This window comes from Prionailurus viverrinus, chromosome E1 (genome assembly GCF_022837055.1).
Source record: "Prionailurus viverrinus isolate Anna chromosome E1, UM_Priviv_1.0, whole genome shotgun sequence".
Lineage (NCBI taxonomy): Eukaryota > Metazoa > Chordata > Mammalia > Carnivora > Felidae > Prionailurus > Prionailurus viverrinus.
The window spans coordinates 5854527-5881709 of NC_062574.1; the positions used below are offsets into that span (position 1 = coordinate 5854527).

Sequence of the window (27183 nt, forward strand, 5' to 3'; positions counted from 1 at the left end):
TGCATAATTACGAACCGATCCAGTGTGCTGTGGTGTATGGTCTGCTTCCCGGGGCAGGTAGTACACCCAGACAGGCGTGCAAGATGTGTGTGGGGCCACTTCAGACCCATTATAAACACACATCAAGCCCCACATCAGGCTCTGCACTCATAATGCAAAGCCTGCTTGGGATTCTCTCTCTCTCTCTGCCCCTCCTGTACTGATGTGGGAAGTAGCCTAATTATCCACGAGATGGAGTGCTGAGCATCATTATGACACGTGAGGACGTTTCTGTATGAACGGGGTTGGAAATACTTCCAAAGCTTTGTTGAACGGGAAAAGGAAGATACGGAACAGGGGTAGATCACGCTCCAAAATGTGTCTTGTTTAAAAAGAGGTGTATACTGGGGCACCTGGGTGGTTCAGTTGGTTAAGTGTCCACCTTCGGTTCAGGTTATGATCTTGCGGCTTGTGGGTTCGAGCCCCGTGTCAGGCTCTGTGCTGACAGCTCAGAACCTGGAGCCTGCTTCGGATTCTGTGTCCCCCTCTCTCTCTCTCTGCCCCTTCCCCGCTAGTTCATATTCTCTCTCTCTCTTTCTCTCTCTCTCAAAAATAAATAAACATGGGTGGCTCAAAGTTAATTGTCTGACTCTCGATTTCAGCTCAGGTCATGATCTCTCAGTTTCATGAGTTCAAGCCCCACATCAGGCTGTGCACTCATAATGCAAAGCCTGCTTGGGATTTTCTCTCTCTCTCTGCCCCTCCTGTACTCACACTGTCTCTGTCTCCCTCAAAAGAAATAAACTGGGGTGCCTGGTGGCTCAGTCGGTTGGGCATCCGACTTCAGCTCAGGTCATGGTCTCAAGGTTTGTGAGTTCGAGCCCCGCATCAGGCTCTGTGCTCACAGCTCGGAGCCTGGAACCTGCTTCGCATTCTGTGTCTCCCTCTCTCTCCGCCCCTCCCTTGCTCATGCTCTGTCTCTCTCTATCTCTCAATAATGAATAATTGTTAAAAAAAATTAAAAATTAATATAAAAAATTTTTTAATTAAAAAGATATAAAAGTATACACATAGATACACTCACATACCTATGCTTATATACACTTAGAATATTTCAAGAAGTACACACAACTGGTAACAGCAGGTGCCCCTGGCAAGGAGAACTAGACGCTAAGAAGGAGCGATGGAGAATTGCTTAAACTTTTTAGAAATTATGAAATAACTCAAGCCTGCAGGGAAGGACAGAAAATAATGTAACAGATGCCCATGTACCCACCACCCAGATTTCACAGATGTTAAAATTGTGTCATTTTGCTACGAATCTTAGCAGTAAGCACAGCCAGCACACCACCCCCACCCGCCTTCCTGCCCCTCATCGGCCAAGTACTAAAGTTGATGCGTATCATTCTGAATCTACACCTTCTCTTGGGTTTTTAAGTTCCAGCCAACACGCGGTATAATAATAGTTCCAAGCGTCGGATAGGGTGATTCCACTCTTCCATACAACACCCGGTGCTCGATACAAGTGCCCTCCTTAATCCCCATCTCCTCTTTCCCCCCATCCCCCACCTCCTCCCGCCTGGTGACCCTCGGTGTGTTCTCTGCGGTTAAGAGTCTATTTCTTGGTTTGTGTCTCCTCCTTTCCCCCTTGGCTCCCTTGCTTTGTTTCTTAAATTCCACCTGTGCGTGAAACCAGATGGTGTTTGTCTTTCTCTGACCTACTTCGTTTAGCATCATGCTACCTGGTTCCATCCATGTTGTTGCAAGTGGCAACATTTCACTCTTTTTTATGGCTGAGTGATACTCCATTGTGTATATATACCGCCTCTGTATCCATTCGTCCCTCCATGGACACTTGGGCTGTTTCCACAGTGTAGCTACTGTGTAGATAGTGCTGCTATAAACATTGGGCTGCATGTATCCCTTTGAATTAGTACTTTTTATATTCTTCAGATAAATACCTAGTAGTGCGGTTGCTAGATCGTAGGATATTTCTGCCTTTAACTTTCTGAGGCACCTCCATACCGTTTTCCAGGGTGGCTGCACCATTTTGCATCCACACCAACAGTGCAAGAGGGTTCCCTGTGTCCGCATCCCATAAACACCTGTTGTTTCTTGTGTTGTTGATGTTAGCCCTTCTGACAGGTGTGAGGCGATACTGTGGTTTTGGCTTGTGTTTCCCTGGTGACCCGTGATGTTTCGCAAAATGGATTAAAGACCCAAGTGTGAGACCCGAAACCATCAAAATCCTGGGGGAGAACACAGACAGTAACCTCTTTGACGTCGGCCATAGCAAATTCTTTCTAGATGCGTCTCCTGAGGCAAGGGAAACAAAAGTAAAAATAACCTATTGGGACTTCATCAAAGTAAAAAGCTTCTGCACAGCGAAGGAAACAATCAACAAAACTAAAAGGCAGCCTACTGAATTGGAGAAGGTATTTGCAAAGGACATATCCGATAAAGGGTTGGGGTCCAAAATATTTAAAGAACTTATAGAACTCAACACCTAAAAAAAAAACAAATAATCCAGTACAAAGTAGGCAGAAGACATGAATAGACATTTTTCCAAAGACATCCAGATGGCCAACAGACCCACGAAAAGATGCAAACTTAGAATTTTAATATATACATGTACCCATAAAAATACACAATGTTGTGTTGTATTTACATTTTAAATATGTGATCATACTGGAAGTTCCTTTGAGAACTTACTTTTTTAATCATTATCCGTTTTGATGCATGTAGATCTATTTCTTTGGTTTTCACTGCTGCATAGAATTCCTTTGTAGGAATAAACCACAGCCCGTTTATCCACATTCCTACTAAAGGCAGTATAATTTTTTTGTTGCCATTTTCCCTTTAAAAATGCATTGTTGGGTTATAATTGACATATAACACATATGGCACATATTAAAGTATAACAATTTGAGGGGCGCCTCGGTGGCTCAGACAGTTAAGCCTCCGACTCTTGATTTCGGCTCAGGTCATGAGCTCCCGGTCCGTGGGTTCAAGCCCTGCATCGGGCTCTGCGCTGACCGCACAGAGTCTGCTTGGGATTCTCTCTCCCTCTCTCTGTCCCTCTCGTGCTCACACACTCACTCTCCCTCTCTCAAAAACAGACACTTAAAAATAATACTAAAGTATACAATTTGAGAAGTTTTGAGATACTTACACACCCCCAACACCATGACTATGGTTAAAATAATGAGCATATCCATCACCTCTGGAAGTTTCTGGTGTTCTTGGGCAATCCCTCCCTCCCTCCCTTTCCACCCTGCCCATGCCTAGGCAACCACTGACCAGTTTCTATCGCAGCCAGTTAGTTCATATTTCCTAGAATTGCCTGTGATGGAATCACACAATACATGCTTTTTTTCTCTTTCTTTTTTTTTCTTTCTTTCTTTATTTTTTTTGGTCTGGCTTTTTTCGCTCGGCATGATTTTGAGATTTGTCCCTGTTGTTGAGTGTTTCAATAGTTCATTCTTTTCATTTTTGAATAGCAAGATGAAATATGTAAAAAACTCACAATGAGTCCTACCATAAAGTAAATGCTTAGTAAGTGGAAGCTGTTACTATAATAATATTAAAACCCTTCCTGAATTTAAGAATCTATAACTATTATGCGATCATTTCTAAAACCCCTCACTGCCAAAACATAAGGAACCCAGGTAAACCTCTTTTGCTTGGAAACGGGGTTTAACTTCAACTATACTAAAACAAAAATAATGTTGGGGCACCTGGGTGGCTCAGTCGGTTGGGCGTCCGACTTCAGCTCAGGTCATGATCTCGCGGTCCGTGAGTTTGAGCCCCACGTCGGGCTCTGTGCTGACAGCTCGGAGCCTGGAGCCTGCTTCGGATTCTGTGTCTCCCTCTCTCTCTGCCCCTCCCCCGTTCATGCTCTGTCTGTCTCTCTCTCTCTCTCTTTCTCTCTCTCTCTCTCAAAAATAAATAAAAACATTAAAAAGTTTTTAAAACAAAAACAACGTTTTGGTAAGAAAGGTTCTGACGTTCAAATGGGAAGTAACCTCACCCTGCAGGTCAATTCATGGAGGTCTGCGGGGGGATATTTTACAGTTGACGGATCCGGCTAGCCCATCAAACGCCCCGTTTCTCAAAATCAGATGTTCTTTTTATAGAGGACGCAGCTGCTTGATAAGCCCTGCACCCCTTGTGTCTCATCTCTTCCAGCTCTGGGGTCTCCACCAACTATGGTTCTCAATGCAGGCCCAGTAGTCTCAAGTACAAATGGGGTTGTGTTTCAAGGCATTCCCATGGCTCACCCGTGGAGGCAACACGTGCTTTATGTGCCGTCTGTACTGTGCCAAACATTGGGCTCAGGGTCCCGCCCCTTTAGTGCATTTAAGCCTCCCCATCCAGTGAGACACCATGTCAGCAATGCCTTTGCCATGCAGCAGAAAATCTGACGGCAGTGACGTGGACAGAATTTGTTTTTCACACAGCAAGAAGTCTTGAGGTAGGCAGTTACTAATGTGAAATCCGTGGCTCAATGATATCGATGGTATAATATCTATTCTCTTGGCTGCTTCTTCAGGTTGGCAGAATGGCTGCTGCTCCTGCCATCACATCTGCGTTCCCAATGGAACAAAGGAAAAGATAAAGGGGAGAGTTAGGGCCCATGTCAGGGAACGAGAGCTCTCCAGGAACCCCGGTGACCTATACATGTGTCTTCCCATTCAGAACCGTGTCACAGGGCCACCCTCGCTGGAAAGTGACTCAGAGAGGAGGATTTTGGAAACGGTGTCCATCACAGATCTGACAGTCTCTGTTTTTGCAAGATGAGAAAAATGAGGCTTAGAGGTGTTAAGGGACTTCCCTGAAAGTCCCACAAGGAGTTAAGAGCCAAGCGGTCTTATTTGATCGGCTTTGATGAGATTCTAGGTCAGGCTTCTTGCTTTTCACGCTCGAATGCCAACTTTGCTTCCGTTCATCTGATATCTAGAGCACATGGATAGCTTTCCCTTTGATAGTAAATCAAATCGGCCCTTCGGGTAGTCATTGAAAGACTCAGATTCCAACTGACTTCTCTCCGGCAGCTGCCCAGAGCACAGATCAAGAACACTGAACCCTCGCGTTGAGGGAGGCAGGGACCCGCCCTCCTCCTATCCTTCTAAACCCACAGACCCACTGCAATGCTTTCGTTTCCTTTACTGAGTTACAATTTAATGATCCACCCTTGGGCTTCGCTGAGGCTCAGGAGGATGAAAGATAACTTTAAGTTACTGTTACATCTCCTGTAAAACGCCCATTGACGACCTTGCTCATCCTGCAGCCTGATATTCCTTTAGTAAGTATCCAGGATACGTGCCCGCTAGAATTTAGCGCCTGGAAAATTTTTTTTCGTAGAAAATTAGAAGTGGATGTGTACCAGTAATCCAGGATGTCGTGGTTGCTGTAACTAAACACAGGTTTAGTTCTGAGATTTCAGGTAGGCGTGAGATACATTTTTATTTGGTTACAGTAACCCTGTCATCTGGATCATGGGCCAGTCACGTTTCTTTTCCTATATGGCTTTGGAATCCTTGGTTAGTCTCCTTTAATTGGTCTGTTTTTTGTCTGCAAATACTTGAAGCCTCTCTCATTTTTTTTTTAGAAAATATGAGTAATTTGGGGTGCCTGGGTGGCTCAGTTAGTTAAGCGTCTGACTTCTGATCTCACAGTTCATGGGTTCAAGCCCCACGCCAGGCTCTGGGCTGATAGCTTGGAGCCTGGAGCCTGGAGCCTGCTTCAGATTCTGTGTCTCCCTCTCTCTCTGCCCCTCGTGCACTCGCTCTCTCTCTCTCTCTCTCTCTCTCTCAAAAATATTTAAAAATTAAAAGAAAATATAAGTAATTTTTAAGACTAAAAGAATTTGCAATGACCCATAGACAAGACAGTCTAGAAAGCGAAAAAGGAGAAGCAAAGAAACGGACCAGGCATCGAGGGACTTATATCTGCAGCCTAAAGAGAGGAGGCTGAAGCTGATGTGCTTCACGATTCTGAATTCTCTTACCATCCACCTGCAATTTAAATGATTCGTTTAACAAATATTTGAGCCCTTAATTACACTCATTAGATAGGAGCTCAGGCGTCTGAATCTCTGTGCGATGTGAATCTCTGTAACCCATTCGTTAACAGGTTGAGGTTAGACAGGACCCGAAAAGATCCGATCGAACCCTCAACCCGGGGAGCCTCGCGCTTCCATCGTTACAGATAGCTCGTCCGCCTGTCTTTCGAAAAGGAGATGACAGGAAATTAAATCATGAAAAGACCTGTCACCTCGTGGGCCAGACACACGGCTCAGGATAAGTGGAGGTGGCTTCAGAGTATAGGAAAAAAATGGAATACAGCATAGATTTGAGACGACAGAGAAACCACTCCATAAATTTTGGTACCTCCAAATTATGGGACACGGTGCAGCAATTAATATCATGTTTTAAGGAGGCTATATTATCATATGATGTCTACGTGGATGGACAAAGTGTATGTTTGTACATATACACACACACACAAGCAGAATATGCAAAACTGATTTTGTAAAGGAAAAACCAAACAGACCAAATAGACTGGAATGAAATTCACCAAGATATTGAAAACAGTGGCTCCCGCGAGGTGATCGAATTACAGGTAATTTTCGTTTTCATCATTATGATTTTCTCTGTTTTTTCATCTTTATGGAATGAATATGTATTACTTTTACAATCACGCAGAGCATGATTATATTTGGAAGGAATAAATGCAGAGTCCGTACAGTGTAATGGAAATGTCTCAACACATGAAAAACTAGATGGTGTAGAAAGAAAACAGCTCGAAGCAAAGGAGAAGCACAAAATGAGACGTGATTAATTACTCATGATCTCTGTCAAAAAGTGTGGCCAGGCGGTGGGTTCACGAAACCGGGGATTTCTCCAGCGCAGAAGTCACCTTGTGACAACGTTTAAGTGATTTGCTAACCCAGGTTAGCATCCTGGCTGGGCCACTCGGTGGCTGTGGGACCTGGGACAGAGTCCTTTATTCCCTCTAAGCCTCTTGCTTCTCTAGAGCAAGTGGGGGAGAGGCAGGGAGGGAGGGAGAGAGAGAGAGAGAGAGAGAGAGAGAGAGAGAGAATCCCAAGTAGGTTCTGCACTGTCAGCACGGAGCCTGAGGTGGGGCTCAAACCCTCGAACCCGCTCATTTGTTAAAAGATTTTTAACACATGATAGGGCTGCTCCGAGGGGTCAGTGATGACAGGCGTGTAATGGGCTGCATATAGAGCCTTTAGCGATGCTTTGCGGAAGAACAGACATCCTACTCCGAGCTCAGAGACCGTAAGAATCTGTGGGACAGGGGTGGTCGGGGGCAGACATACACGGGGGCTGGGGTGTCAGGGCTTGCCTGCGAGGGCTCTCTCTCGGGGTGATACGCAAGGTGCATCAGCCTCGGTATCTACAGACCTGGCTCCTCATTCGGCAAGGTATGCAAACAGCCTCAGCCTCTGTGTTCTTAATTACGACATTGATATAACGTATCTTTCTTTGCTCTTCCTGGGGCTTATCATTCGCTCCTTCCTTAATTTTATGAATGTCTTTCGGACGCCCTACTGTGTGCGAGATAAAAAACCGGAGAAAGATTTCCTGTCCTCATGGAGTTTATAGTGCGGAGGGGGTTAAGGTGACACACACACGATGCCTAAGTTGAATGTATGGCATTTTAAGTGGTGATGCGTGTCACAGGGAGTAACGAAGCCGGCACAGAGAACTGGGGTGAGGGGTGAATTTTGGCTAGAGGGCAGGCAAGGGCTCACCGAGAGATGGCACTGGAGCAGGTTAATGTCTGATGGAAGCGAGGGAGCAAGCTCTGTTGGAATTTGGGAGAAAGGATTAGCGGCAGGGAGGACAACAGCCAGCGCAAAGGCCCTGTGGCAGCGAACGTGTCGGAACAGGATGGCTGCAGCAGAGAGAGTGAACAGGACAGCCTCGAGAGAGAAGAACCGAGATGCGAGGTTTGTGGACAGAACCACACTGGCTTTTGCCCCAGGTGCGTTTTAAGCGGGAGACGGGCAGGATCTGATTTCCAGCCGGCGAGGGTACTCCCGTCTGCTGCTTTGAGAACACCGGGTGGCGAAGAGATCAAGGGCGAAAGCAGGGAGGCCCTTGGGACGATGTCGTGGTGAGCAGGTGAGAGCCGCTGGGCAAAGGGCGGTCGCGGCGGAGACGGCGAAACGAGATAGCGGATGGGGACCTGCTTGGAAAATGCACTTGCTCTTAGACCGCACGATGGTGTTGCGATCTCGCAGAAGCAACTGTGTGAAGAGCGCAGAGCAGCAGGTGCCGCACGCGGCCACAGGCGGGACACCAGCCCGTCTGAGGGGAGACGTTCGGTGAGCTGATGAACTCGGGGGGGCCCAGGTATGGGCTTGACCGTCAGGACTTGTCTGCGATGATGCAGGACCCTGAAATGTGAGGGGACGATCACATGTCCTTGTGCGTCTCGCGCATGGGATGCCTTCGCCATCAACTTAAGTTCACCTGCTTCTCCGGTTCTGCCTGGAAACTGTCACTTCCCGCCCTGCGTCCGGGAGGGGAGTTGCAACAGTGTCTGGCCGCGTAGGGAGCAAAAACACGGCTGCCTTTCCTGAGGGAGTCCTCCCTCCCTGGGGGACTCAGCGGCATCCTGCTGGGATGGTCCGAGGCGTTCCCAGCCCGCTTCTTGCAAACTGATGTGGTTTTCTCCTCGATAATCCTTCAGAAGCATGTAGAGCTGGACGGGCCCAAATTAGAGGGGTCTGCTCCATTCCAGGGGTTGATTTCAATATCCCTCCTTTGCGGGGAGGAGAAAACAACTCTTCCTAAGAAGAGAAGTTACTAGAAGACCTGTTCTCAAAAACATGTCCTTGGCAGCCCATTAATTATATTTCCTTTTGACAGATCTCGTATATGGTTGTTGTATCTTTAGGGGGAGAAAGGTGTTGGGTGATTAATTGGTTGATGGTGTATGTTAATTGGATGCTAATTACATTGAAATCTAATTCGTATTTGAAACCCTTAATTTAACTCAGGACCAGAAAATTAGGAATCTTCAGGCTTCTCGAAGGGACTTGTCTTCCTCTCTGTCACCTCCAAATGTCTGTTGACACTTTCTCCTTGTTTACAAACTTGTTTTTCAAGGGAAGACTCACGCTTCTTCAAGCTTCCAGCTATAATAAGACATGTCTGTTCTTGCGATACATATTTAATTGCTTTCCTGGGGGAAAAAATGCACGTATCTCCACTCTATTACTTAAGTTTGTTCGAAGCAAGTCCCGTCACGCTGGACTACGGTGCCGTTTGAAGAAACACTTCCTAGAAGAGAGTCATTCTGTACTGAAGTCTCCGGAAGAGCACAGAGATGCTCTGATAGGGTCCTGGTGACCCGAAAGCAGTGGAGGAGCCCTTGGCATTGCTGGAAGCTTCCGGGCAATTCTCTGCTCCTGTTCCCACTCGGGGAAGACCCCACCCCCACCCCTACCCCCACCTGGGAGATGAATACTCTGAGTATATGCTCACAAAGTATCCAACAGCTCCTGGGGGTTGTTTTTAATGTTTTTATTTATTTATTTTTGCGAGAGAGGGAGAGAGGATCCCAAGTAGGTCAGCACGGAGCCCGGCGCGGGGCTCGAACCCACGACCCGTGAGATCGTGACCTGAGCCGAAGCCAGCTGCTTAACTGACTGAGCCACTCAGGCGCCCCCAGTAGCTCCCGTTTTGTACCCCAGGTGTGGAAGGGGCCTCCACCCACGCTGATAAGGGAGTCCCGGCCTCCACGCTCCTGTGCTGTCTCAGCCAGAGGAGAGATAATCTCCACAATCCGATTATCTGGAGATTTCCTCGAGGGTAGAGTGCCACGCCTTGAGACCGGGAAGGTATCTTCTGTTTCGACTCTCTAAACAAAGAAACCTGGGGACCCCAGGAACGATTGGAGGAGCTGGGCTCTGAAAGTTAACCGTCCCAGACTTGTACGCTGACCTCCCCTTAGAAGAGTTTCTTTGTTCTTCCGAGCCTCGGTTTCCTCTTCCGTGAAATGGGATGCTAAGACGAATCCGGCACCGACGTTGCAGGAATTAAACGACATGGTGTGCTTTTGTAGAAACCCGAGAGGGTCCACGCCTAGTGAGGTGTTCGGTGCCTGGTCTGTGCAGTCCCCCTTAGTGCCAGGCGGGCTCCCGCTTCACCTCTGGTCCCGTAGAACGCCAGGACTTAGGCAGGTGCACGCTGCACCACGGCTTGTCCTTGGCACTGGTTCTGTCTCTGCACTGGCCTCTGAGATACGAACCTCCTTCCCTCACCCACTGGCTCTCCCCTCAGCTGTCCTGGAGAAGCCTCTAGAAAAGAAGGCCGGCAGAAACTATGGCCCCCCAGGCAACAAGAAGCTGATCTATTTCATTGATGACATGAACTTGCCTGAGGTGGATGCCTACGGGACCGTGCAGCCCCACACCATCATCAGGCAGCATCTGGACTATGGCCACTGGTAAGCACACATGTGCAAAGGGCCTGGGGCCCGCGGGCTGGGGGGGCTGAGGGGGGAGGCCTAAGGCAGGGCTGAAGGCTGTTCCCCTGGAGCCCCAAACTGCAGTTTAATGCTGGTGCTGGATGAGAATCCCCATAGCAAACCACAGTCCCCACAGGACTGTGTCCCCTGGGGTGCACTTTCAGACCCAGGAACCAGTGCCGACATGGGAAATTTGGTCAGGGGACATACTGAGCTGTTATCTAAGGGGGGGAAATAAAAACCTACCTTTTTCTTCAACATTCATCTCAAAAGTTGCCTTCTCCAAACCCCCAAAGCAGAATGAACCTCTCCTGTCCCCCGCTGTGGTCCCAAGTCCCTGAACGGGTACTTGAGCCATAACCGCTAACACCCTGTGTGGTGCACATATGTCCGCGGGTCTGAACAGCCTTTGTCCCTTTCGGGGAAATTCACAGAGTTTGTTATTGTCTCGGCCACAGCATAATTGTCGACGGCAAAAGGTCTGAACTTGCCAGAAAAAAAAAAAAAAAAAAAAAGTCTGTGATTGGAGACAACTTTGGCTCGCCTTCCTACCCCACGTCGAATTAGCTGCTGAGAATTCGGGGAATTCAGAGAGAAGCATGGTTGTGATGGTGACCTGAGTCGCCTTTCAGCCATCGCTAACACCTTCTGCGGGATGCCTGCCGTGTACATCCCCCCACAGCGTGCACACCGGCATCTGGGCGGCTCGGCTGTACAGGAACAGATCGATCCGACACACGAGTTTTACTTTAGATTCGTGGCCGCGAGCCCCAAGTGGGCAGTAGGAGCTCTCTGGAAATCCCGCCCTGCTGCCTCAGCATGTTTGCATTTCCACTCGCAGCGATGGCTGCTTCAGACCTTCTGTCTGTCCTCAGACTTCCCGCCCCACCTCCGCTGCTGACCATGGGTTCCATCTTTGTTTCCTGCCTCCGTAGCTGTACGAGAGCGTCCTTTTCCTCCCTCCTCCTGACCCACCTTCCCTGAGGCCGAGCCGTCACCAGCCTCTGGTTCTCCTCTCCCCCCGCCTCCTTCGGCAACTGCCTCTTACCTCCTGATTGGCTCCTCCTCATCGAAATTGAGACTCACCTAGATTTCTTCTGTTGCATTCAAAAACATGACTTTCTAACTGATGACCCGTTCTCTCTTCCCACCTTTCCATAGATGTTGGATCCCTCAGGATCTGGGCCCAGCCTCTTATCCTTTTCCGATCTCTACCAATGGATCTAGGCTGTTTTTTTTTTTTTCCACCACCCAAGCATATACATGATAGGATACATCCCACCTCACCCTAACAAGGCACTCACCTGCCTGGGCCATCACCCAGCTCTCCCTGTGGTTTCTGACTGTTCCAGGTATGACCGGAACAAGCTGTCCCTGAAGGAGATCAGGAATGTGCAATATGTCTCCTGTATGAACCCCACTGCGGGCAGCTTCACCATCAACCCACGGCTTCAGGTATGGGAGGGAGCTGTGGTACCTGAGTCCTAAATAAATACTAGCTCACCAGGGCCCACATCCCTCAATGCCAAGTAGTAACTGGTCCTTCCCCCGTCCAGCCTCTCAAAGTGGCGAATCATACGGGATGCTGATTTGCGTTTCTGGGGAGACAAAGAAACTCCTAGACCCAGAGCCATGAAGCTTTTAGAGCTGGAAGGGGCCATAGAGTTCATCTGATTTAGCTCATTCTTTGGAGCGGGAAAACATCAGAGAGATGAAATGACTCTCCCAAGGTCGTGGGGATATCCAGTGTCAAATCCTAGTTTGGGCTCAGATGCTCTGAGTTCAAGTTCTGTTCTAAGTTCGGGTTCAGTGTGAGAAGTGTGATCGGAATATAGAATCCAAAGGCCTCATAAGAATTCCTCGTTGCTCTACCCAGAGCCCCAAGAGGCGATCTTGACTCTGACCCCTGGCCCTTGCCCGTTCTCTCGTACAGCGCCACTTTAGCGTGCTCGTCCTCTCCTTCCCTGGGGCAGACGCCCTGGCTTCCATCTACGACACCATCCTGACTCAGCACCTTAAGCTTGGAAACTTCCCAGCGTCTCTGCAGAAATCCAGCCCCCAGCTCATCAGTCTGGCCCTCACCTTCCACCGGAAGATCGCCACCACATTCCTACCCACAGCGATCAAATTCCACTACGTTTTCAATCTCCGAGACCTCGCCAACATTTTCCAGGTGAGTCCATCTGTACGGAGACGCCCTTGAAAGGCTCGCTGATAATCTGGGCCCTTCCGTTCTTGGTAAACTAACAGCACCAAACCCTTGCGCAAAGGCGCTGTTCGTACAGAATCGTGAACACAATCAGGTAGATGGGGCCACGGGCTCCATGAGGAGGGACGTCAACCAGGTAGAGTTCTGTTTGCCGACGACATGGTTTCCCAGGACACATTTCTGAGTTGGCTCCTTTGGGTTGGAGAAGGCTCAGCATCTTGAAGAAAATGCTACATACTGATTCCAGCATGCCAAGGAAGGAAAGAAAAGAAAGGAAGAGAAAAACTACTTTGCAGGCCCTGGTGGTATAGCATGGTTCTTGGGAACAAAAAGAATGTCCCCCGAAATCAGGCGGGATAGATCCACTTCCTGAAAAAGCCACATCATAGTATTCCTAAGGTAGTACCTGCCAGCCTCCAGGAGGCCTCTGTTGTCAAGCTCCAGCTTCCTCTCCAGGCCACAGCCATTGCGGATTCTTCTAGCTCTTTCTCCTCTGCATAGCGATGGCCTGTCTCTGCCCATTGCCTTCAGTTGCTTGACCCTTCACTGTCAAAACCTCCAGAGGGCAACGCAACAAAGCCTGGTCCCCTCTTCCTCACAGGATGGAGGCTGCAACTTTCCCATCTTGGGCAAGAACCTATGGAGACCACTCTTTGGACACGGTCCTCCCCAAGTTGGCAGGAAGGATGCCTTTTACACCAAGCAGAGGCCACACCTGTAGGGGGCTGTCAATGCGACCGGGGAGTGAGACGTGACCCTCTGTGGTCAGCACATGTACTTGGAATTAATTACCCAGGACGCTACCTGTCCAGATCCTGAGAACGTAGGGCCTGCGTGGTCCAGCCAGGACCTTTGGTTGTAAAAAGCAGAAATCTTCTGACCATTAGTTCCGAGGTCTGAGAACTGTGTCTGGAGTGGCTTCACCTAGAGAGACACTGAGCCTCCCCGCGTAAGGACCAGTCTCTGAGTACACACTTAAGCTACCTCAGGACAGCCCTGTGGGCCACATACCTCCTAAACACTAACTCTGCTAAAAAATGAGGAAGCAGAGACCCCCAGAGATTCTGTAGATTTTCCTAGGAGCACACAGCCAGCCGGGGAAGGGACTGGAACAAGAAGCCGGGTCTTTGGGTTCCTGGCCAGGACCTCTTTCCTGCACACCATTCTGTCCTCTTCATCCGCACTTCTGGAGAGGGGAACAAGCATAAGGTAGTTCAGGCAGCAAGAAAGACCCCACTTCAAGCCCGTAAAGCCTTCAGGTCTGTGGCTCTGAGGCCAGGACGATGGCAAAATTTGTACATGCCCACTATTCTCTCTCCTCTACTGAGTATTAATTGAGAAAGACCTCTTTTCTCACATACTACCTCTCTTAAATCTCACCGCAGCAGCACGAGGTGAGAATGTCCCCATCTGTACTTTTCAAAGGCAAGAAAGGAGTTAATTGGGTCAAATTCACATTGCTCATAGGGCAGAGCTGAAGGGAGAAGGGCATTAGATCTGGTTGACCAGAAGCATCCAGCTCCTGCCTGGACAGACGCCTTGTCACCCGTATGCTCTGAAACGCACTCATGACAACCCTTCGGGACCCACATTATTATCCCAATTTAACGGAGGCTCAGGGAAGTTACCAGCCAGGTGACAGCACGAATGGTCACAAAGGCAGAAAAGCATAGACAACATCAGTGGAATGCATAACAGGCGTCGGGCCATGGGGGATGGAAAGTGAGGGGAAGGAGGTGGTCATGGAGAGACAGAATTGGAAAGATCATTTGAGGCCAGAGTGGGCCCTCATAAAAAGTCTGACATTGGCCTGTAGCAATTATGGAGCACGGTCCTGGGCCTTTTACATCTATTAGCAAATAATTGAATCCTTGCAACCATCGTGCAAGGCAAAACAGCGATTATTTCCAATTTGGAAGGGACACACTGAGCCACAGACAAATCAAGTGCCTTGAGCATGATCCCATCACCGGAAGGCAGCGTCACCGACATCCAAAACTAGAATGTTCAATTACAAAATGCTCACTGCCATATTCCAGCCTTGTTTCAGTGGCGGCCAGCGTAATGTCAAGGAAGCGCCAAGGAGGAGGGGTATTGGCCTGGGGGCAACGTCTCCTGTTCCCCCTGGCCTGTTTCGTTGGCTGGCTCAGGCAGGCTGAGTGGCAACCCCCGGGGCCCTGTTTGCCTGCCTGTCTGCAGCCTGCCAGCTGTCAGCCACCTGCCACCACGGTGGGAAAATACATCCCCCATTGGAGCACCTGCCTCCCTGAAACCACCCATCCCCCGCCCTCCTCCTCCAGGGGGGAGCTTCAGGCTCCCAGCTTGACCACAGCCTCCCCTGGCTACTTATCTAATGGCCTGATGGAAGCACCTAGGGAGTGGCTGGATGCCTGGTAGGAGCCAGGCATCACCTCCTTCCAGTGTGACCTGCAACTCAGGAATTCAGACCCTCTCTACACTTCCCTCACTCTGTCCTGACAAAGACACCATCTGAGAAAGCTCCAAGTGGCAGAAATCATCAACGGCTCCCATCTCAATGCCACACGTAACTAAGGTGGGGCAGAATTTGTGCTTGACGTGCTCATGTGGGTGAGTAGCATACCTCACTGTAAGGGATAGTCCAGGAAGTCGGGGTGCCTGGTGGGTACTTCTCCCTGCCCTCTGCATTTCATACGGCTCATACCAAGGAGAGCAAAGAAGAGGAGAGGTCGAGATGTGTGTGGGGGTGGGGCCCAAGGGACCTAACGGAATTTCTTCCATTTTTAAAAATACACTTTTATCAGAGTACAACATATAAGTAGGAAAGCCCACAAGTCATAGGCACACAGCTTGGTTAGTTATTACAAAGCCATCACACCTCTGTAACCACAAGAAATGGATCAAGATCTTCAGATAAAAAAATAGAACATTCCCTTGGGGCACCTGGATGGCTCAGTCAGTTAAACGTCTGACTTCAGCTCGGGCCATGATCTCGCAGTTTGTGGGTTCAAGCTCCGCATCAGGCTCTGTGCTGACAGCTCGGAGCCTGGAGCTGCTTTGGATTCTGTGTCTCCCTCTCTCTCTGTCCCTCCCTTGTTCATGCTCTGTCTCTCTCTGTTTCTCAATAATAAACATTAAAAAAAAAAAAAGAAATAGAACATTCCCGGCATCCCTGAAACTCCTTCTCCTTTGTCCCTTCCATTTGGTTTTTCCTCCCCTCCCGGAGGTAAATACTGTTTGGATTTATAACACCGTAAGTTCTTCTGGCCTGTTTTTGGACTTTATGAAAACAGAATCATAGGGCAAATATTAATTTGTATCTTTGTTCAATAATGCATTTATGCTTATATATACAATCATGTTATTGGTAAAAAAAAAAAAAATACTAGTAATAATTTCTTTCTTTCCGGTCCTTAAATCTTACAGTTTCTTTTTCTTGTCCTATTGTGCTGGCTACAACCGCCAGTATGATGTTGAAGAGAAGTTGAGAGAGCTGCCTCTTGTTGCATTCCTAATTCTAGGGGGAAGAGCTTTTAATAGTGTGTGATGCTTACTTTAGGTTTTTGTGGATGCTCTTTGCCAGATAAAGAAACTTTCTTCCTGTGTGTAGTCTAAGAGTTTTAACCATGAATGTATATTGAAACTTAAGTGGTTTTTCTGTAGCTTTTGTAATAATTATATTGGTTTCTTTCTCATTGTTTCTGGAAATGTGATAAATTACATTGATTATTTTTAATTTTTTTTTAACATTTATTTATTTTTGAGACAGGGAGAGACAGAGCATGAACAGGGGAGGGTCAGAGAGAGGGAGACACAGAATCTGAAATAGGCTCCAGGCTCTGAGCTGTCAGCACAGCACCCGACGCGGGGCTCGAACTCACGGACCACAAGATCATGACCTGAGCAGAAGCCGACCGCTTAACCGACTGAGCCACCCAGGCGCCCCTACATGATTATTTTTGAATCTTAGCTCACCCTTGCATTCCTATAATGAACCCAACTTAATTACTGCATGTTGAGCCTTTTATTTGCTGGGTTCCATTCTCTATTTTTTTAATGTTTATTTATCTTGAGAGAGAGAGAGAGAGGGAGAAAGAGAGAGAGGTAATGGCAGGAAGAAAGGGGAGAGAGAATTTCAAACAGGCTCCACGCTGTCAGTGCAGAGCCCAAGGTGGGGCTTGATCTCATGAACCATGAGCTCTTGACCTGAGCCAAAATCAAGAGTCAGAGACTTCACCCACTGAGCCACCCAGTCACCCTCCATTTGCTATTTTTTAATATATTTTTTGCACCTCTGTTAATAAGATTGTCCTGTAATTTTCCTTTCTTCCATATCCTAAGGTTATGAAGTCCTCATAAAGTGCATTGGGAAGTGGTCTCTCCTTTCCTACTCTCTGGAAGATTTTGTAAAACACTGTAGTGAGCCTTCCTTAAATGTCAGAAGAAGTTACTGATGAAACCATCTGGAGATTTTTTATGGCCAGTCTTATGCTCTGAGTTCAACTTTTTTCATACATATTAGACAATTCAGATTTTCTATTCATGCGTCAGTTGTGGTAAGATGTCGATGTCATCAATTTCTACCTTATTAGCATACAGTCATTTATAATGTCCTGTGATTATCTTTTAGATATCTGTTGTATCTGACATTATGTCTTCTTTCTTAAAACTGATACTATTTGTGCCTTTTCTCATTTTCTCTTTTTCTCTTTTATCGGGATTATTAAGGAGTTATCAATTCTGCTAATCTTTTCAAAGAAACTGAAAAGTATATCAAATTTTTTTTAACCTTGTTTGCTGTGTCTATTTGATATCTGCTTTTATCTTATTAATAAACACTGTATAATCTCTTTCTTTAGGTTTGTGATTAGTCTTCCTTTTTCTAACTTCTTGATGTGTCTAGTTAGATCATCAATTTTCAGCCTTTCAGCTCTTCTAAAATGTTCATGTTAAGGCTATGAATTTATCACTATTTATTCCATGTATCATGCAAACTTTTATATGTTGTATTTTTATTATCATTCACTTCATAATATTTCTTAATTTCCCCTGTGATTTCTCCTTTAGCTTATGGGATATTTGGAAGTGTATTGCTTTGTTTTTCAAAATTGAGAGATTCTCTAATTATCTTGCTTTGTTTTTCAAAATTGAGAGGTTTTCTAGTTACCTTTCTCTTGTTGATGCTCAGCTTAATTTCACCATTTCAGAAAATATACTCAATTATTTTATTCCTTTGAAATATGAAGTGTGTTGAGACTGGCTTTATGTCCCAAGATATGACCAATGGGCGCTTTTTAAATAGTGCATTCTTCAGATGCCGCGTGTAGTTAAATCAATATGTCAACTAGGTCAAGCTTGTAAATCATGTCATTGAAATATCTTATATCCTTACTGATTTTTTTTTTTTTTACTACGTGCTCTGTCCATTTCTAAGAGAGGTATGCTAAAATCTCCCACTGTTGTTGTGGACATGTCCATTTCTCCTTTTATTTCTGTCACATTTGTTTTATATGTTTTGAAGTGGTGTTATTAGGTGCACATACATTTAGAATTAGTATATCTACCTAATGGACTGCCCTTTTACTTATTATTAAATATCCTGCTTTATTTCCAATTTCTTATTCCAGCCTTTTTTTCTTATATTTAAGGTATATCTCTTATAGGCAACATATAGTTGGATTTTTAAAATCGAGTCTAATAATCCTAGTCTTTTAATGAAAATATCATGTTCATTCATATTTGATTTGATTTTATATAATAATAAATTTAGGATTAAATCTATACTGTTTGTTTTCAGTATGGTCTAGCTGTTCTATGTTTTCTTTCCCCTCACTTTTTGTATTCTATCAAACTAATCACTTTCTGTTTTTTTATTTTCTCCCCTCTTAGCATGCAGTACATCTTTTTACTCTTCATCTAATGATTATCAAATGCATCATTTTATTCTTTTGTAAATGAGCACTTTATCGCTTGCAAGGGTCTTAGAGCAATTTATATCCCTCCAATTTGATTCTATTATTATTTTTAAAATTCACAGTGTATTGAAAACCCACAGCACATGAATACTTTTGTCTTTGTCAACATGTACTTAGGGTTACTCACATATTATCTTCCCACTTCCCCCATCCCTGGTGCATTTCTGTTCTTCCATTTGGAGTCATTTTCATTCTACCTGAAGCTCTCCTGTAGATTTTACTGGTGTTTATATCTGCTAGAAAATAATCTCTCTGTTTTTATTTAACTGGATATGTATTTATTTCTTATTTTTTAAAAGAATTGGGGGGAGGGCGCCTTGGGTGGATCAGTCAGTTAAGTGCCTGATTCTTGATCTCAGCTCACATCTTGATCTCAAGGTTGTGGGTCCACACCCAATGTGGAGCCCAACTTAAAAAACAAAAACAAAAAACAAAAAAACAATTCTTGGAGGGGGTTTAGAAGTCTAGGTTGGCAGCTGTGTTTTTTCAGCTTTTCAAGGTATTATTCAACTGTCCTCTGGCTTTCATTGTTTCTACTGAGGAAGTCTTAAGTCTTACTTTTCCTTCGACAGTACACATATTTTTTTTTCACTTGCCTACTTTTGAGATTTTTCTGTTTGTCTTTTTTTTTTCAACGTTTTATTTATTTTTGGGACAGAGAGAGACAGACCATGAACGGGGGAGGGGCAGAGAGAGAGGGAGACACAGAATCGGAAACAGGCTCCAGGCTCTGAGCCATCAGCCCAGAGCCCGACGCGGGGCTCGAACTCGTGGATCGCGAGATCGTGACCTGGCTGAAGTCGGACGCTTAACCGACTGCGCCACCCAGGCGCCCCATCTGTTTGTCTTTGATTTTCAAAATTTTCACTATTCCCAAGATTTCTAAGTGGTATTTTCTGTATTTATCCTGCTTAGTGTTTGCAGCACTTTTGAATCTTGATGTCTTTTCTTTTCAGGTTTCTTTTTCAGTTTTAGAGAAGTCACAATATCTTTTCAAATGTTACTTCTGCTTTTTTTTTTCTAGTATTCTAATGCAAGTATATGAGACCTTGTCACTGGGTCTCATATGTCCCTTATGCTCTTTCTTTTTTCTCTTAGTGATTCAATCTGAATGTTTTATACTACTCTCTCTTCCTGTTCACTCATTTTCTTTTCAATTCTGTCTATTCTGCTGTCAACTCCATTGATTAAGTTCTTAATTTCAGTAACAGTAATTTGGGGTAATTTTTAATTTGACAATTTCCATTCGATTCATTTTTAAGTTTACTTATTTATTTTGAGAGGAAGAGTGTGTGAGAGAGAGAGAGAGCACATGCGTGCGCGTGTGTGCATGTGTGTGTGTGTGTGTGTGTGTGTGTGTGTGTGTGTGAGCGAGCAAGGGAGGCACAGAGAGAGAGGCAGAGAGAGAATCCCAAGTATTCTCTGTGCTGAGAAGACCTCACAACCATGATACCACAACCTGAGCACCCCTGATTCATTTTTAAAGGCTCCACTCCTTTGATGAAATTCTTTACCTGATGTCCCCTAATTTCTTGGTCATTTTAATCATAGTTTTGTTAAAGCTCTTGTGTCTGATAATTCCAATACCTAGATCTTCTGTGGGCTGGGTTTTTCCCCCCTGATTTGGTCATGTCTCCTGGTATTTCCAGTAATTTTTGTTTGATGGCCAGACATTAGGAGTTTTAAAATGTGCAGGGGTGCCTGGGTGGCTCTGTCAGTTAGGTATTCAGCTCGTGGTTTCGGTTCAGGTCATGTTCTACCAGGTTCATGAGTTCAAGCCCTGAGTCAGGCTCCACACTGTCAGGGCAGAGCTATTCAGATAATTTGAGGGTTTATATGATGATATTTTCCTTCAGAGATTACACACTTCTGCTTCTGGCCAGTAGGTACCAGGGATTGAGGAGTTGAAATTGCGCTAGTTTCTGTGAGGACTGAACGATTGTGACTCACTCATACTCCTGATGTATCACCATTTGAGAAGCTCCCCTGAGGTCTTTAGCCATGAACCCCTTCTTGCTAATCCCTGAACTTCAACTTTCACCCTTCCTACCACTTGAGATGAGGTAACTTTGCTCAGCATCTTAACCTTTCACTTGTCTGTCTCTCTCTGGTTTCTGAACCTATGAGCCATTACTTGTGAATTGGAAAATGCCTGAAGGAAAAAAAAAATAGTACCAAATTCTGGGTTCATCTTTCTTCCTTCTCTTCCCTAGTATCGTAGCCCCTTGAGTCCTCACTGCCTTGGTGACTCCCTAATGCCTCTAAAACGATGAAGCTTTAAAGATAAGTTCCCTAGGGGCGCCTGGGTGGCGCAGTCGGTTAAGCGTCCGACTTCAGCCAGGTCACGATCTCGCGGTCCGGGAGTTCGAGCCCCGCATCGGGCTCTGGGCTGATGGCTCGGAGCCTGGAGCCTGTTTCCGATTCTGTGTCTCCCTCTCTCTCTGCCCCTCCCCCGTTCATGCTCTGTCTCTCTCTGTCCCAAAAATAAATTTAAAAAACGTTGAAAAAAAATATTAAAAAAAAAAAAAAGATTAGTAAAATGGATTACTGACCTGCAAAGGTTAGCTAGAGTCACCCTTTGTCATCGTTCCGATTTTACATAAACAGTTGTCGCCTAGACTGGTTCTCAAACCGGTACTTAGGGAGTTGAAACACGGCAAAGAGGCCACCTGTCTCCTCACTGTGGCTGTTTGGAATGCAGTGATCAAAATTCCAGGTCCTCAAGGTTTTGAAACCTTGCTGAGACCACATACTATATATATGCCATTAGGTATGCTTCCTGTCTTTCTGAATCCCAATCTCCACATTATACCAAATGGATGTAGTAGAAGTTATATTTTTGTAGAAATCGTTTATCATGGTGGTCACATGAGTTTTACCTGGCGAAACTTCTGGTCCAGTACCTGTCACGTACCTGGTTTAATAAGTTGCAGCTCTTGTAGTTTTAAATTGTTATTCACATTATTTTTGGTCTACTCTCTATAAAGGGCATTCTCTTCTCCTCTGTGGAATGTGTAAAGTCCACACAGGACCTCATAAAGCTCTATCTACATGAATCAAGTCGGGTTTATCGGGACAAGATGGTGGAAGAAAAGGACTTTGATCTTTTTGACAAAATCCAGACAGAAGTGGTCAAGAAAATGTTTGATGTGAGTATTGCCCTGAAAAAAAATTGCTATTTATTTGAAAAATAAATATTTCTGCAGGCGATCACCCAAATGATAAAATCTAGCTCAGAAATGGGATGAGGTGGGGGGCGGGAATCAAGAGATTAGATAGGGAAAGAAAATCTATCATTATTTTGCTGAGGTGAAAATGGCAGGACGAGAAAAGACATAAATTACCATAGAATTTCAGTGTTGGGAGGGTCTGTGGATTTCATGTGATCCAATTCCTTGTCCCATACTTGCTCATGTCAGTAGCATTTCTCAGATTGGTCATCCCAGTGGATGCATCCTTGAAAATGCATAATCTCCTCTTTCCCGGGGGAGCCATTCTGGAGCCACTAATGACTAGAAATTTGAAGCAATTTATTTTATTTGTTTTAAGTTTATTTTTTTTATTTTGAGAGAGAGAGAGAGAGAGGCAGAGAAGGAGAGAAAGAATCCCAAGCAGGCTCTGTCAGCACGTGGGGCTTGAACTCACGAACCATGAGATCATGACCTGAGCTGAAATCAGGAGTCCGATGTTTGACTGACTGAGCCACCCAGGTGCTCCTGGAAATTTGGAACAATTTTTATTTTTTTTATTTTTAATTTTTTTAAATGTTTATTTTTGACAGAGAGAGAGAGAAACAGAGCATGAGCGGGGGAGGGGGAAAGAGAGAGGGAGACACAGAATCTGAAGCAGGCTCCAGGCTCTGAGCTGTCAGCACAGAGCCCGACGTGGGGCTTGAACTCATGGAACGTGAGATCATGACCTGAACCAAAGCTGGATGCTCAACCAACTGAGCCACCCAGGCACCCCTGGAACAATTTTTAAATTCAGAAGCTTTGGAACAATTTTAAAGTCTGGAATTTTTTTCTTTTTCTTTCTTTCTTTCTTTTTTTCTTTTTTTTTTTTTTCATTTTCATTTATTTGAGGAGAGAGAGTGTGTGTATATGAACAGGGGAAAGGAGCAGAGAGAGAGGGAGGGAGAATGCCAAGCAGATTCCACGCTCAACACAGCCTGATGGGGGGACTCGATCCCATGATCCTGGAATCATGACCCGAGCCAAAAACAAGAGTCAGTCGCTCAACCGACTGAGCCACCCATGCACCGCAGCTGGAAATTTTTTCTAATGATGATCTAAAATTTATTTCCCTGTCCACTCATATTAAGTCTACATGAAACACTTTCAAATATTTCAAATAATATGTCTTGTCCTTCCTGGGTCTTCTTTCCTCCAGACCAAATAGCCTCTGTTCTTTTAGCCACTTCTGACATGGCTTGTTTTCAAACCCAGAGAAATTTGCCATCATCTTGATTACTTTTCCATCAGTTCCCCCGTCTGAGATCGTGGGGTCTGATTTTTCATCTCACAACCCAACTGGGGTCTGGCCCAAAGCAAGATCATCATTCCCTCTTCTTACATACTATAATTTTGTTACCATTTCCCAAAATTGTCCTCCTAAACTGTTGAACTACAATATACTCCTTAGAAAGAAGGTATCCATGATAAAAATAAGTTGAGACAGTACTTCATATTCTATCCCTCTCTTGGAAATACATCGTGCTTTCAGCACATTCAAGCCCCCAAAATCTTGAATAACCCTGATTCATTTGTCATTTCCCACATGTATGAGACCCTCAAACCCTTTTCCATTCATGAAACTTACGAATAATTTGCAGAACGAATATTCCACAGAATATGCCTTGGAAAGCACTGATCCACGAACGCAGCCTAAGATCATGTTACACTTCTTTGTGTCACAGTTACCCCACAGCTAACACTGAGCATTCTGGAAGTTGACCCAAATTCCCTAGTTTCCACTCAAGCCACTTGTGCTCTCTCGAACTTAGAAATAACCAGAACTTGTATTGAAATGTACCGTGTTTCCCTGCTCGCCTTGTTGGGTCTAGCACCATATTTTGTCCTGACACCAACCTGGGTCTACCTCTGAAGATACTTAGAGTCCATCCCAACCTACATGGCACCCTTCTGGATCTTGGACAGCATTTTTAAGGAATTTATCTCAGCCTGCTCTTTACTAATATGAACACCCTGAAATTCCTCCCCTTACCATTTTTCTGTGCCCTGCTCTCACATCTTAGATGCCCCTCTGAGCATTGTAGCATTTGCCAATTTATGTGTTCATGGTTGGCTCTGCAAACGCACCTTGACTATTTTCTCCAGCCAGTCTGAGCTGGCACTTTAGACGGACAACTCTCAGCCTTTGAAATCGAGGTTCCTCTGTGGGTCTGTATCCTAAGGACGCATTCTTTTGATCATAGACCCAGATATAATTAATACCATTATCCTTCTCCAACAACCTCTGAAATGCCAGCCAGAATCACCTCCGGCCGCATGAAATCTTGGTATCGGTATTAATGAAAGGTTGCTGGATTTCCACCAAGGAAGTGACACGGTCCTGTTTCCACCATTAAATTCTTAACGTTCTCTGAGAAGTGGCCCTTGTGTGATGTGGCGTCACTATGAAGAAGTCTTTGATTCATCGGGTGCTTGGTTTTCCTCTCCCTCCTGCACCGCCTGGCTCTGATCAGAAAATCTGAGACACATTGTTTTGTTCATCAAAGAGTCTTTGTAGAGTGGGCTTTTCAGAACTGTACTTCAGTCCTTCCTCTGCTAGATCATTCATGTAAATTGACTTCTATCAGGACCAATTCCCAGTATATTAGCCCATGTTCAAACTGGGTAAATGTATTCCCACATCACTTCCCCCACGTGCTTCCTGCAGCTAGCGAGAATGGCTCGCCTGCATTTCATTAAATCTTACCCGAGTGTCTGGGCATTTACTGCTAATGTGTGGCAAAGACATAATGGTTTAAAGACTTTCCAGGGCCCTGAAATCACCTTCAAAATACAATAGCTCTTTGATATTTAACTCTTGCCATTTCATTCTTCTTATAAACCAGTCCTGGTTTCTCTGTCCATGTGACTGTCGAACTCACTTCCCCTCCATTAAGTTTGGTGCATCTTGCCCACGGGCTTACAAAGCCAACCCTAAGGGACTCATCCCCTGGGTAATGTCCTTGCTGATAAACAGCATGTGTGTTACCTCTTTGGCAGGTGGTTCTCCCAGTCAGAACGTTGGGAGAAAAACACAATGGCAGTGGGGATAGTTGCTCATAATGGTATAGCACTAGGAAACCTGTTTTTTCTCAACTTCCTTCTGCCTTTCTTCCTTTCTTCCTTTCTTTTCTTCCTTTCTTCCTTTCGAAGTCTCTAGCATTCAGGTTTCGGTAAGTAAGTATACAATGGAATACTACTCAGCAATGAGAAAGAATGAAATCATGCCATTTGCCACAACGTGGATGGAACTGGAAGGTATTATGCTGAGTGAAATAAGTCAGTCAGAGAAGGACAGATATCATATGTTTTCACTCATATGTGGAACTTGAGAAACTTAACAGAAGACCATGGGGGAAGGGAAGGGGAAAAAAAACCAGTTACAAACAGAGAGGGAGGGAGGCAAACCATAAGAGACTCTTAAATACAGGTAACAAACTGAGGGTGGATGGGGGTGTGCAAAAAAATAAATTAAGGAAAAGATTAGCTGCCTCTTTGATGCTTGGAGGGCACCTTGGTGGTAAGGAGACATAGATGTCATATCTTTTTAATTAATTGAATTGTACTAGGTATTCATTAAACGTGGTTAGGTCTGCCCTGTGGGCAAGAATTAACACACAATAGGCTCATATCTTTAGGAAAATTGTGTACCATGTACACGCAGGGGGCCCTCCTGTGAATGAACCAGTCACCTAAGGATGGCTCATGGCACATTTTTCAGAAACCAAGTCCTCTGGGCTGAGCCTGTGAAGCTGGGGCTGGTAGCCTACAGTGGGGTATCTCACAGGAAACAGGAAAGGATATTTTAGGACACTGCTGTGGATTGGGAAGCAGAACTTGTTGAAATGGGTGTGAGGGAGATGAGGACACTGGTGCATGGACCCCTTCACCCGGCACTGGTCGAAGAGCCGCTGCTTAGCATAATCTGTCCCTGTGTCCCCATGCATTCCTGTGCCCAGACATGGGCTCTACCTGTGTATGTGGGAGGGTCCCTCCCACCTTCCGGTTTCCACTCTCAGCCCACAAGGAATAACGAACATCACTCATGACTTCATGGAGCTAGTAAATGAATGTTAAACATCCACTTCATAGAAGCTTCTCAAGAAAAAGAAAGTGTTGGAAGCAGGACTGATACTTAATTTGCAGGGTGTGTTCAGAGAGAAAAAGCACATGAGGGGTCTTCAATCTGTATGGAACCAGAATTGAGTCTGTAAGGAGGGTCCTTACGCCTGTGTCCCATCACCAGGGTATTGATGAGACGGTGGAACAGACCCGAAGCCTAAACATATATTGCCATTTTGCAAATGGTATTGGTGAACTCAAGTACATGCCTGTACAATCGTGGGAACTTTTGACCCAGACTCTGGTGGAAGCCCTGGAGAACCACAATGAAGTCAACACAGTGATGGACCTGGTTCTCTTTGAGGACGCCATGCGCCATGTGTAAGTGTGCTTCCGTTCTTGCCTTTCCTCAGTTGCCTCGTCTTCCCAATGTCAGAGGTCTCATGTGGGCATTTGAGGACACCTCCCTAAAACTAGAAAAAAAGCAGCTATGCGTCTGCCCTGAAGGTCAAGATGGCGGCCGGTAGAGCAGCGGCTGCAGTATCTGCCACTGGCCCTAGGGGGCAGCAGGATGCTGAACTCAGGCAGCACTGGATGTATTTCCTTGTGTGTCATTTACAATCCCTGGGCATGACCGCAGTGACACCAAGGGAAAATTTAAGATCGTAAAAGAGGCACCAGAACACCTCAGAACCCATATCCCCACCCCATACCGGTCGAAGGGCCAACTTTAGAATAATGAGAGTGAAGATTTTTGTTTACGTGCTCACAGATTTCAAAAATTGAATACCCTTCTTAAATGTTATTGCCATCAAATGAATCACTGAGAGTAGTCACTAAGCCTCCCAGACGGTTTATACTCACACCAGTGCTGTCCCTGTATTGCTCTACGTTCCCCGGTTCAATCACACCTACCATCCCTCCCTGCCTTCCAAAATCTTTCCACCCTGTCCCCTGGTACCCGTGCACTTCAGCAGCAAAACCCACCTCATCTTTACCTTCTCTGAACCTCCCCTCATTGATGATTCCGAGTGAAACCTCACTGACCCCTGAGTGGAGGAAAGCTCTTTTTGCTTCCGTGTTCTGTGTGCCCCCAGGATCTAGAGAGAACTAAGTACCCTCCTTCTCCCCCACCTCATTTCAATGGCACATTTAAACCATTTCTCTCTTTATCCTTTACAAACCCCACTTCTTCTAAAGCACTGGCAACCGGACATTCATACTCATCACCTCGCCTGTCATC

At 45.6% G+C, this 27183-nt stretch overlaps 1 protein-coding gene across 1 annotated transcript in view; it reads left to right on the forward strand.

The window, feature by feature from the left end:
• The window catches only part of DNAH9 (dynein axonemal heavy chain 9), a 330380-nt gene that overhangs the window by 163366 nt on the left and 139831 nt on the right, over window positions 1–27183 (forward strand). The window contains exons 39-43 of the mRNA XM_047832566.1: window positions 10299–10464; window positions 11838–11940; window positions 12419–12658; window positions 21636–21797; window positions 26125–26321. Coding sequence (XP_047688522.1) covers window positions 10299–10464; window positions 11838–11940; window positions 12419–12658; window positions 21636–21797; window positions 26125–26321 — 868 coding nt within the window. The remainder of the gene's footprint in view (window positions 1–10298; window positions 10465–11837; window positions 11941–12418; window positions 12659–21635; window positions 21798–26124; window positions 26322–27183) is intronic.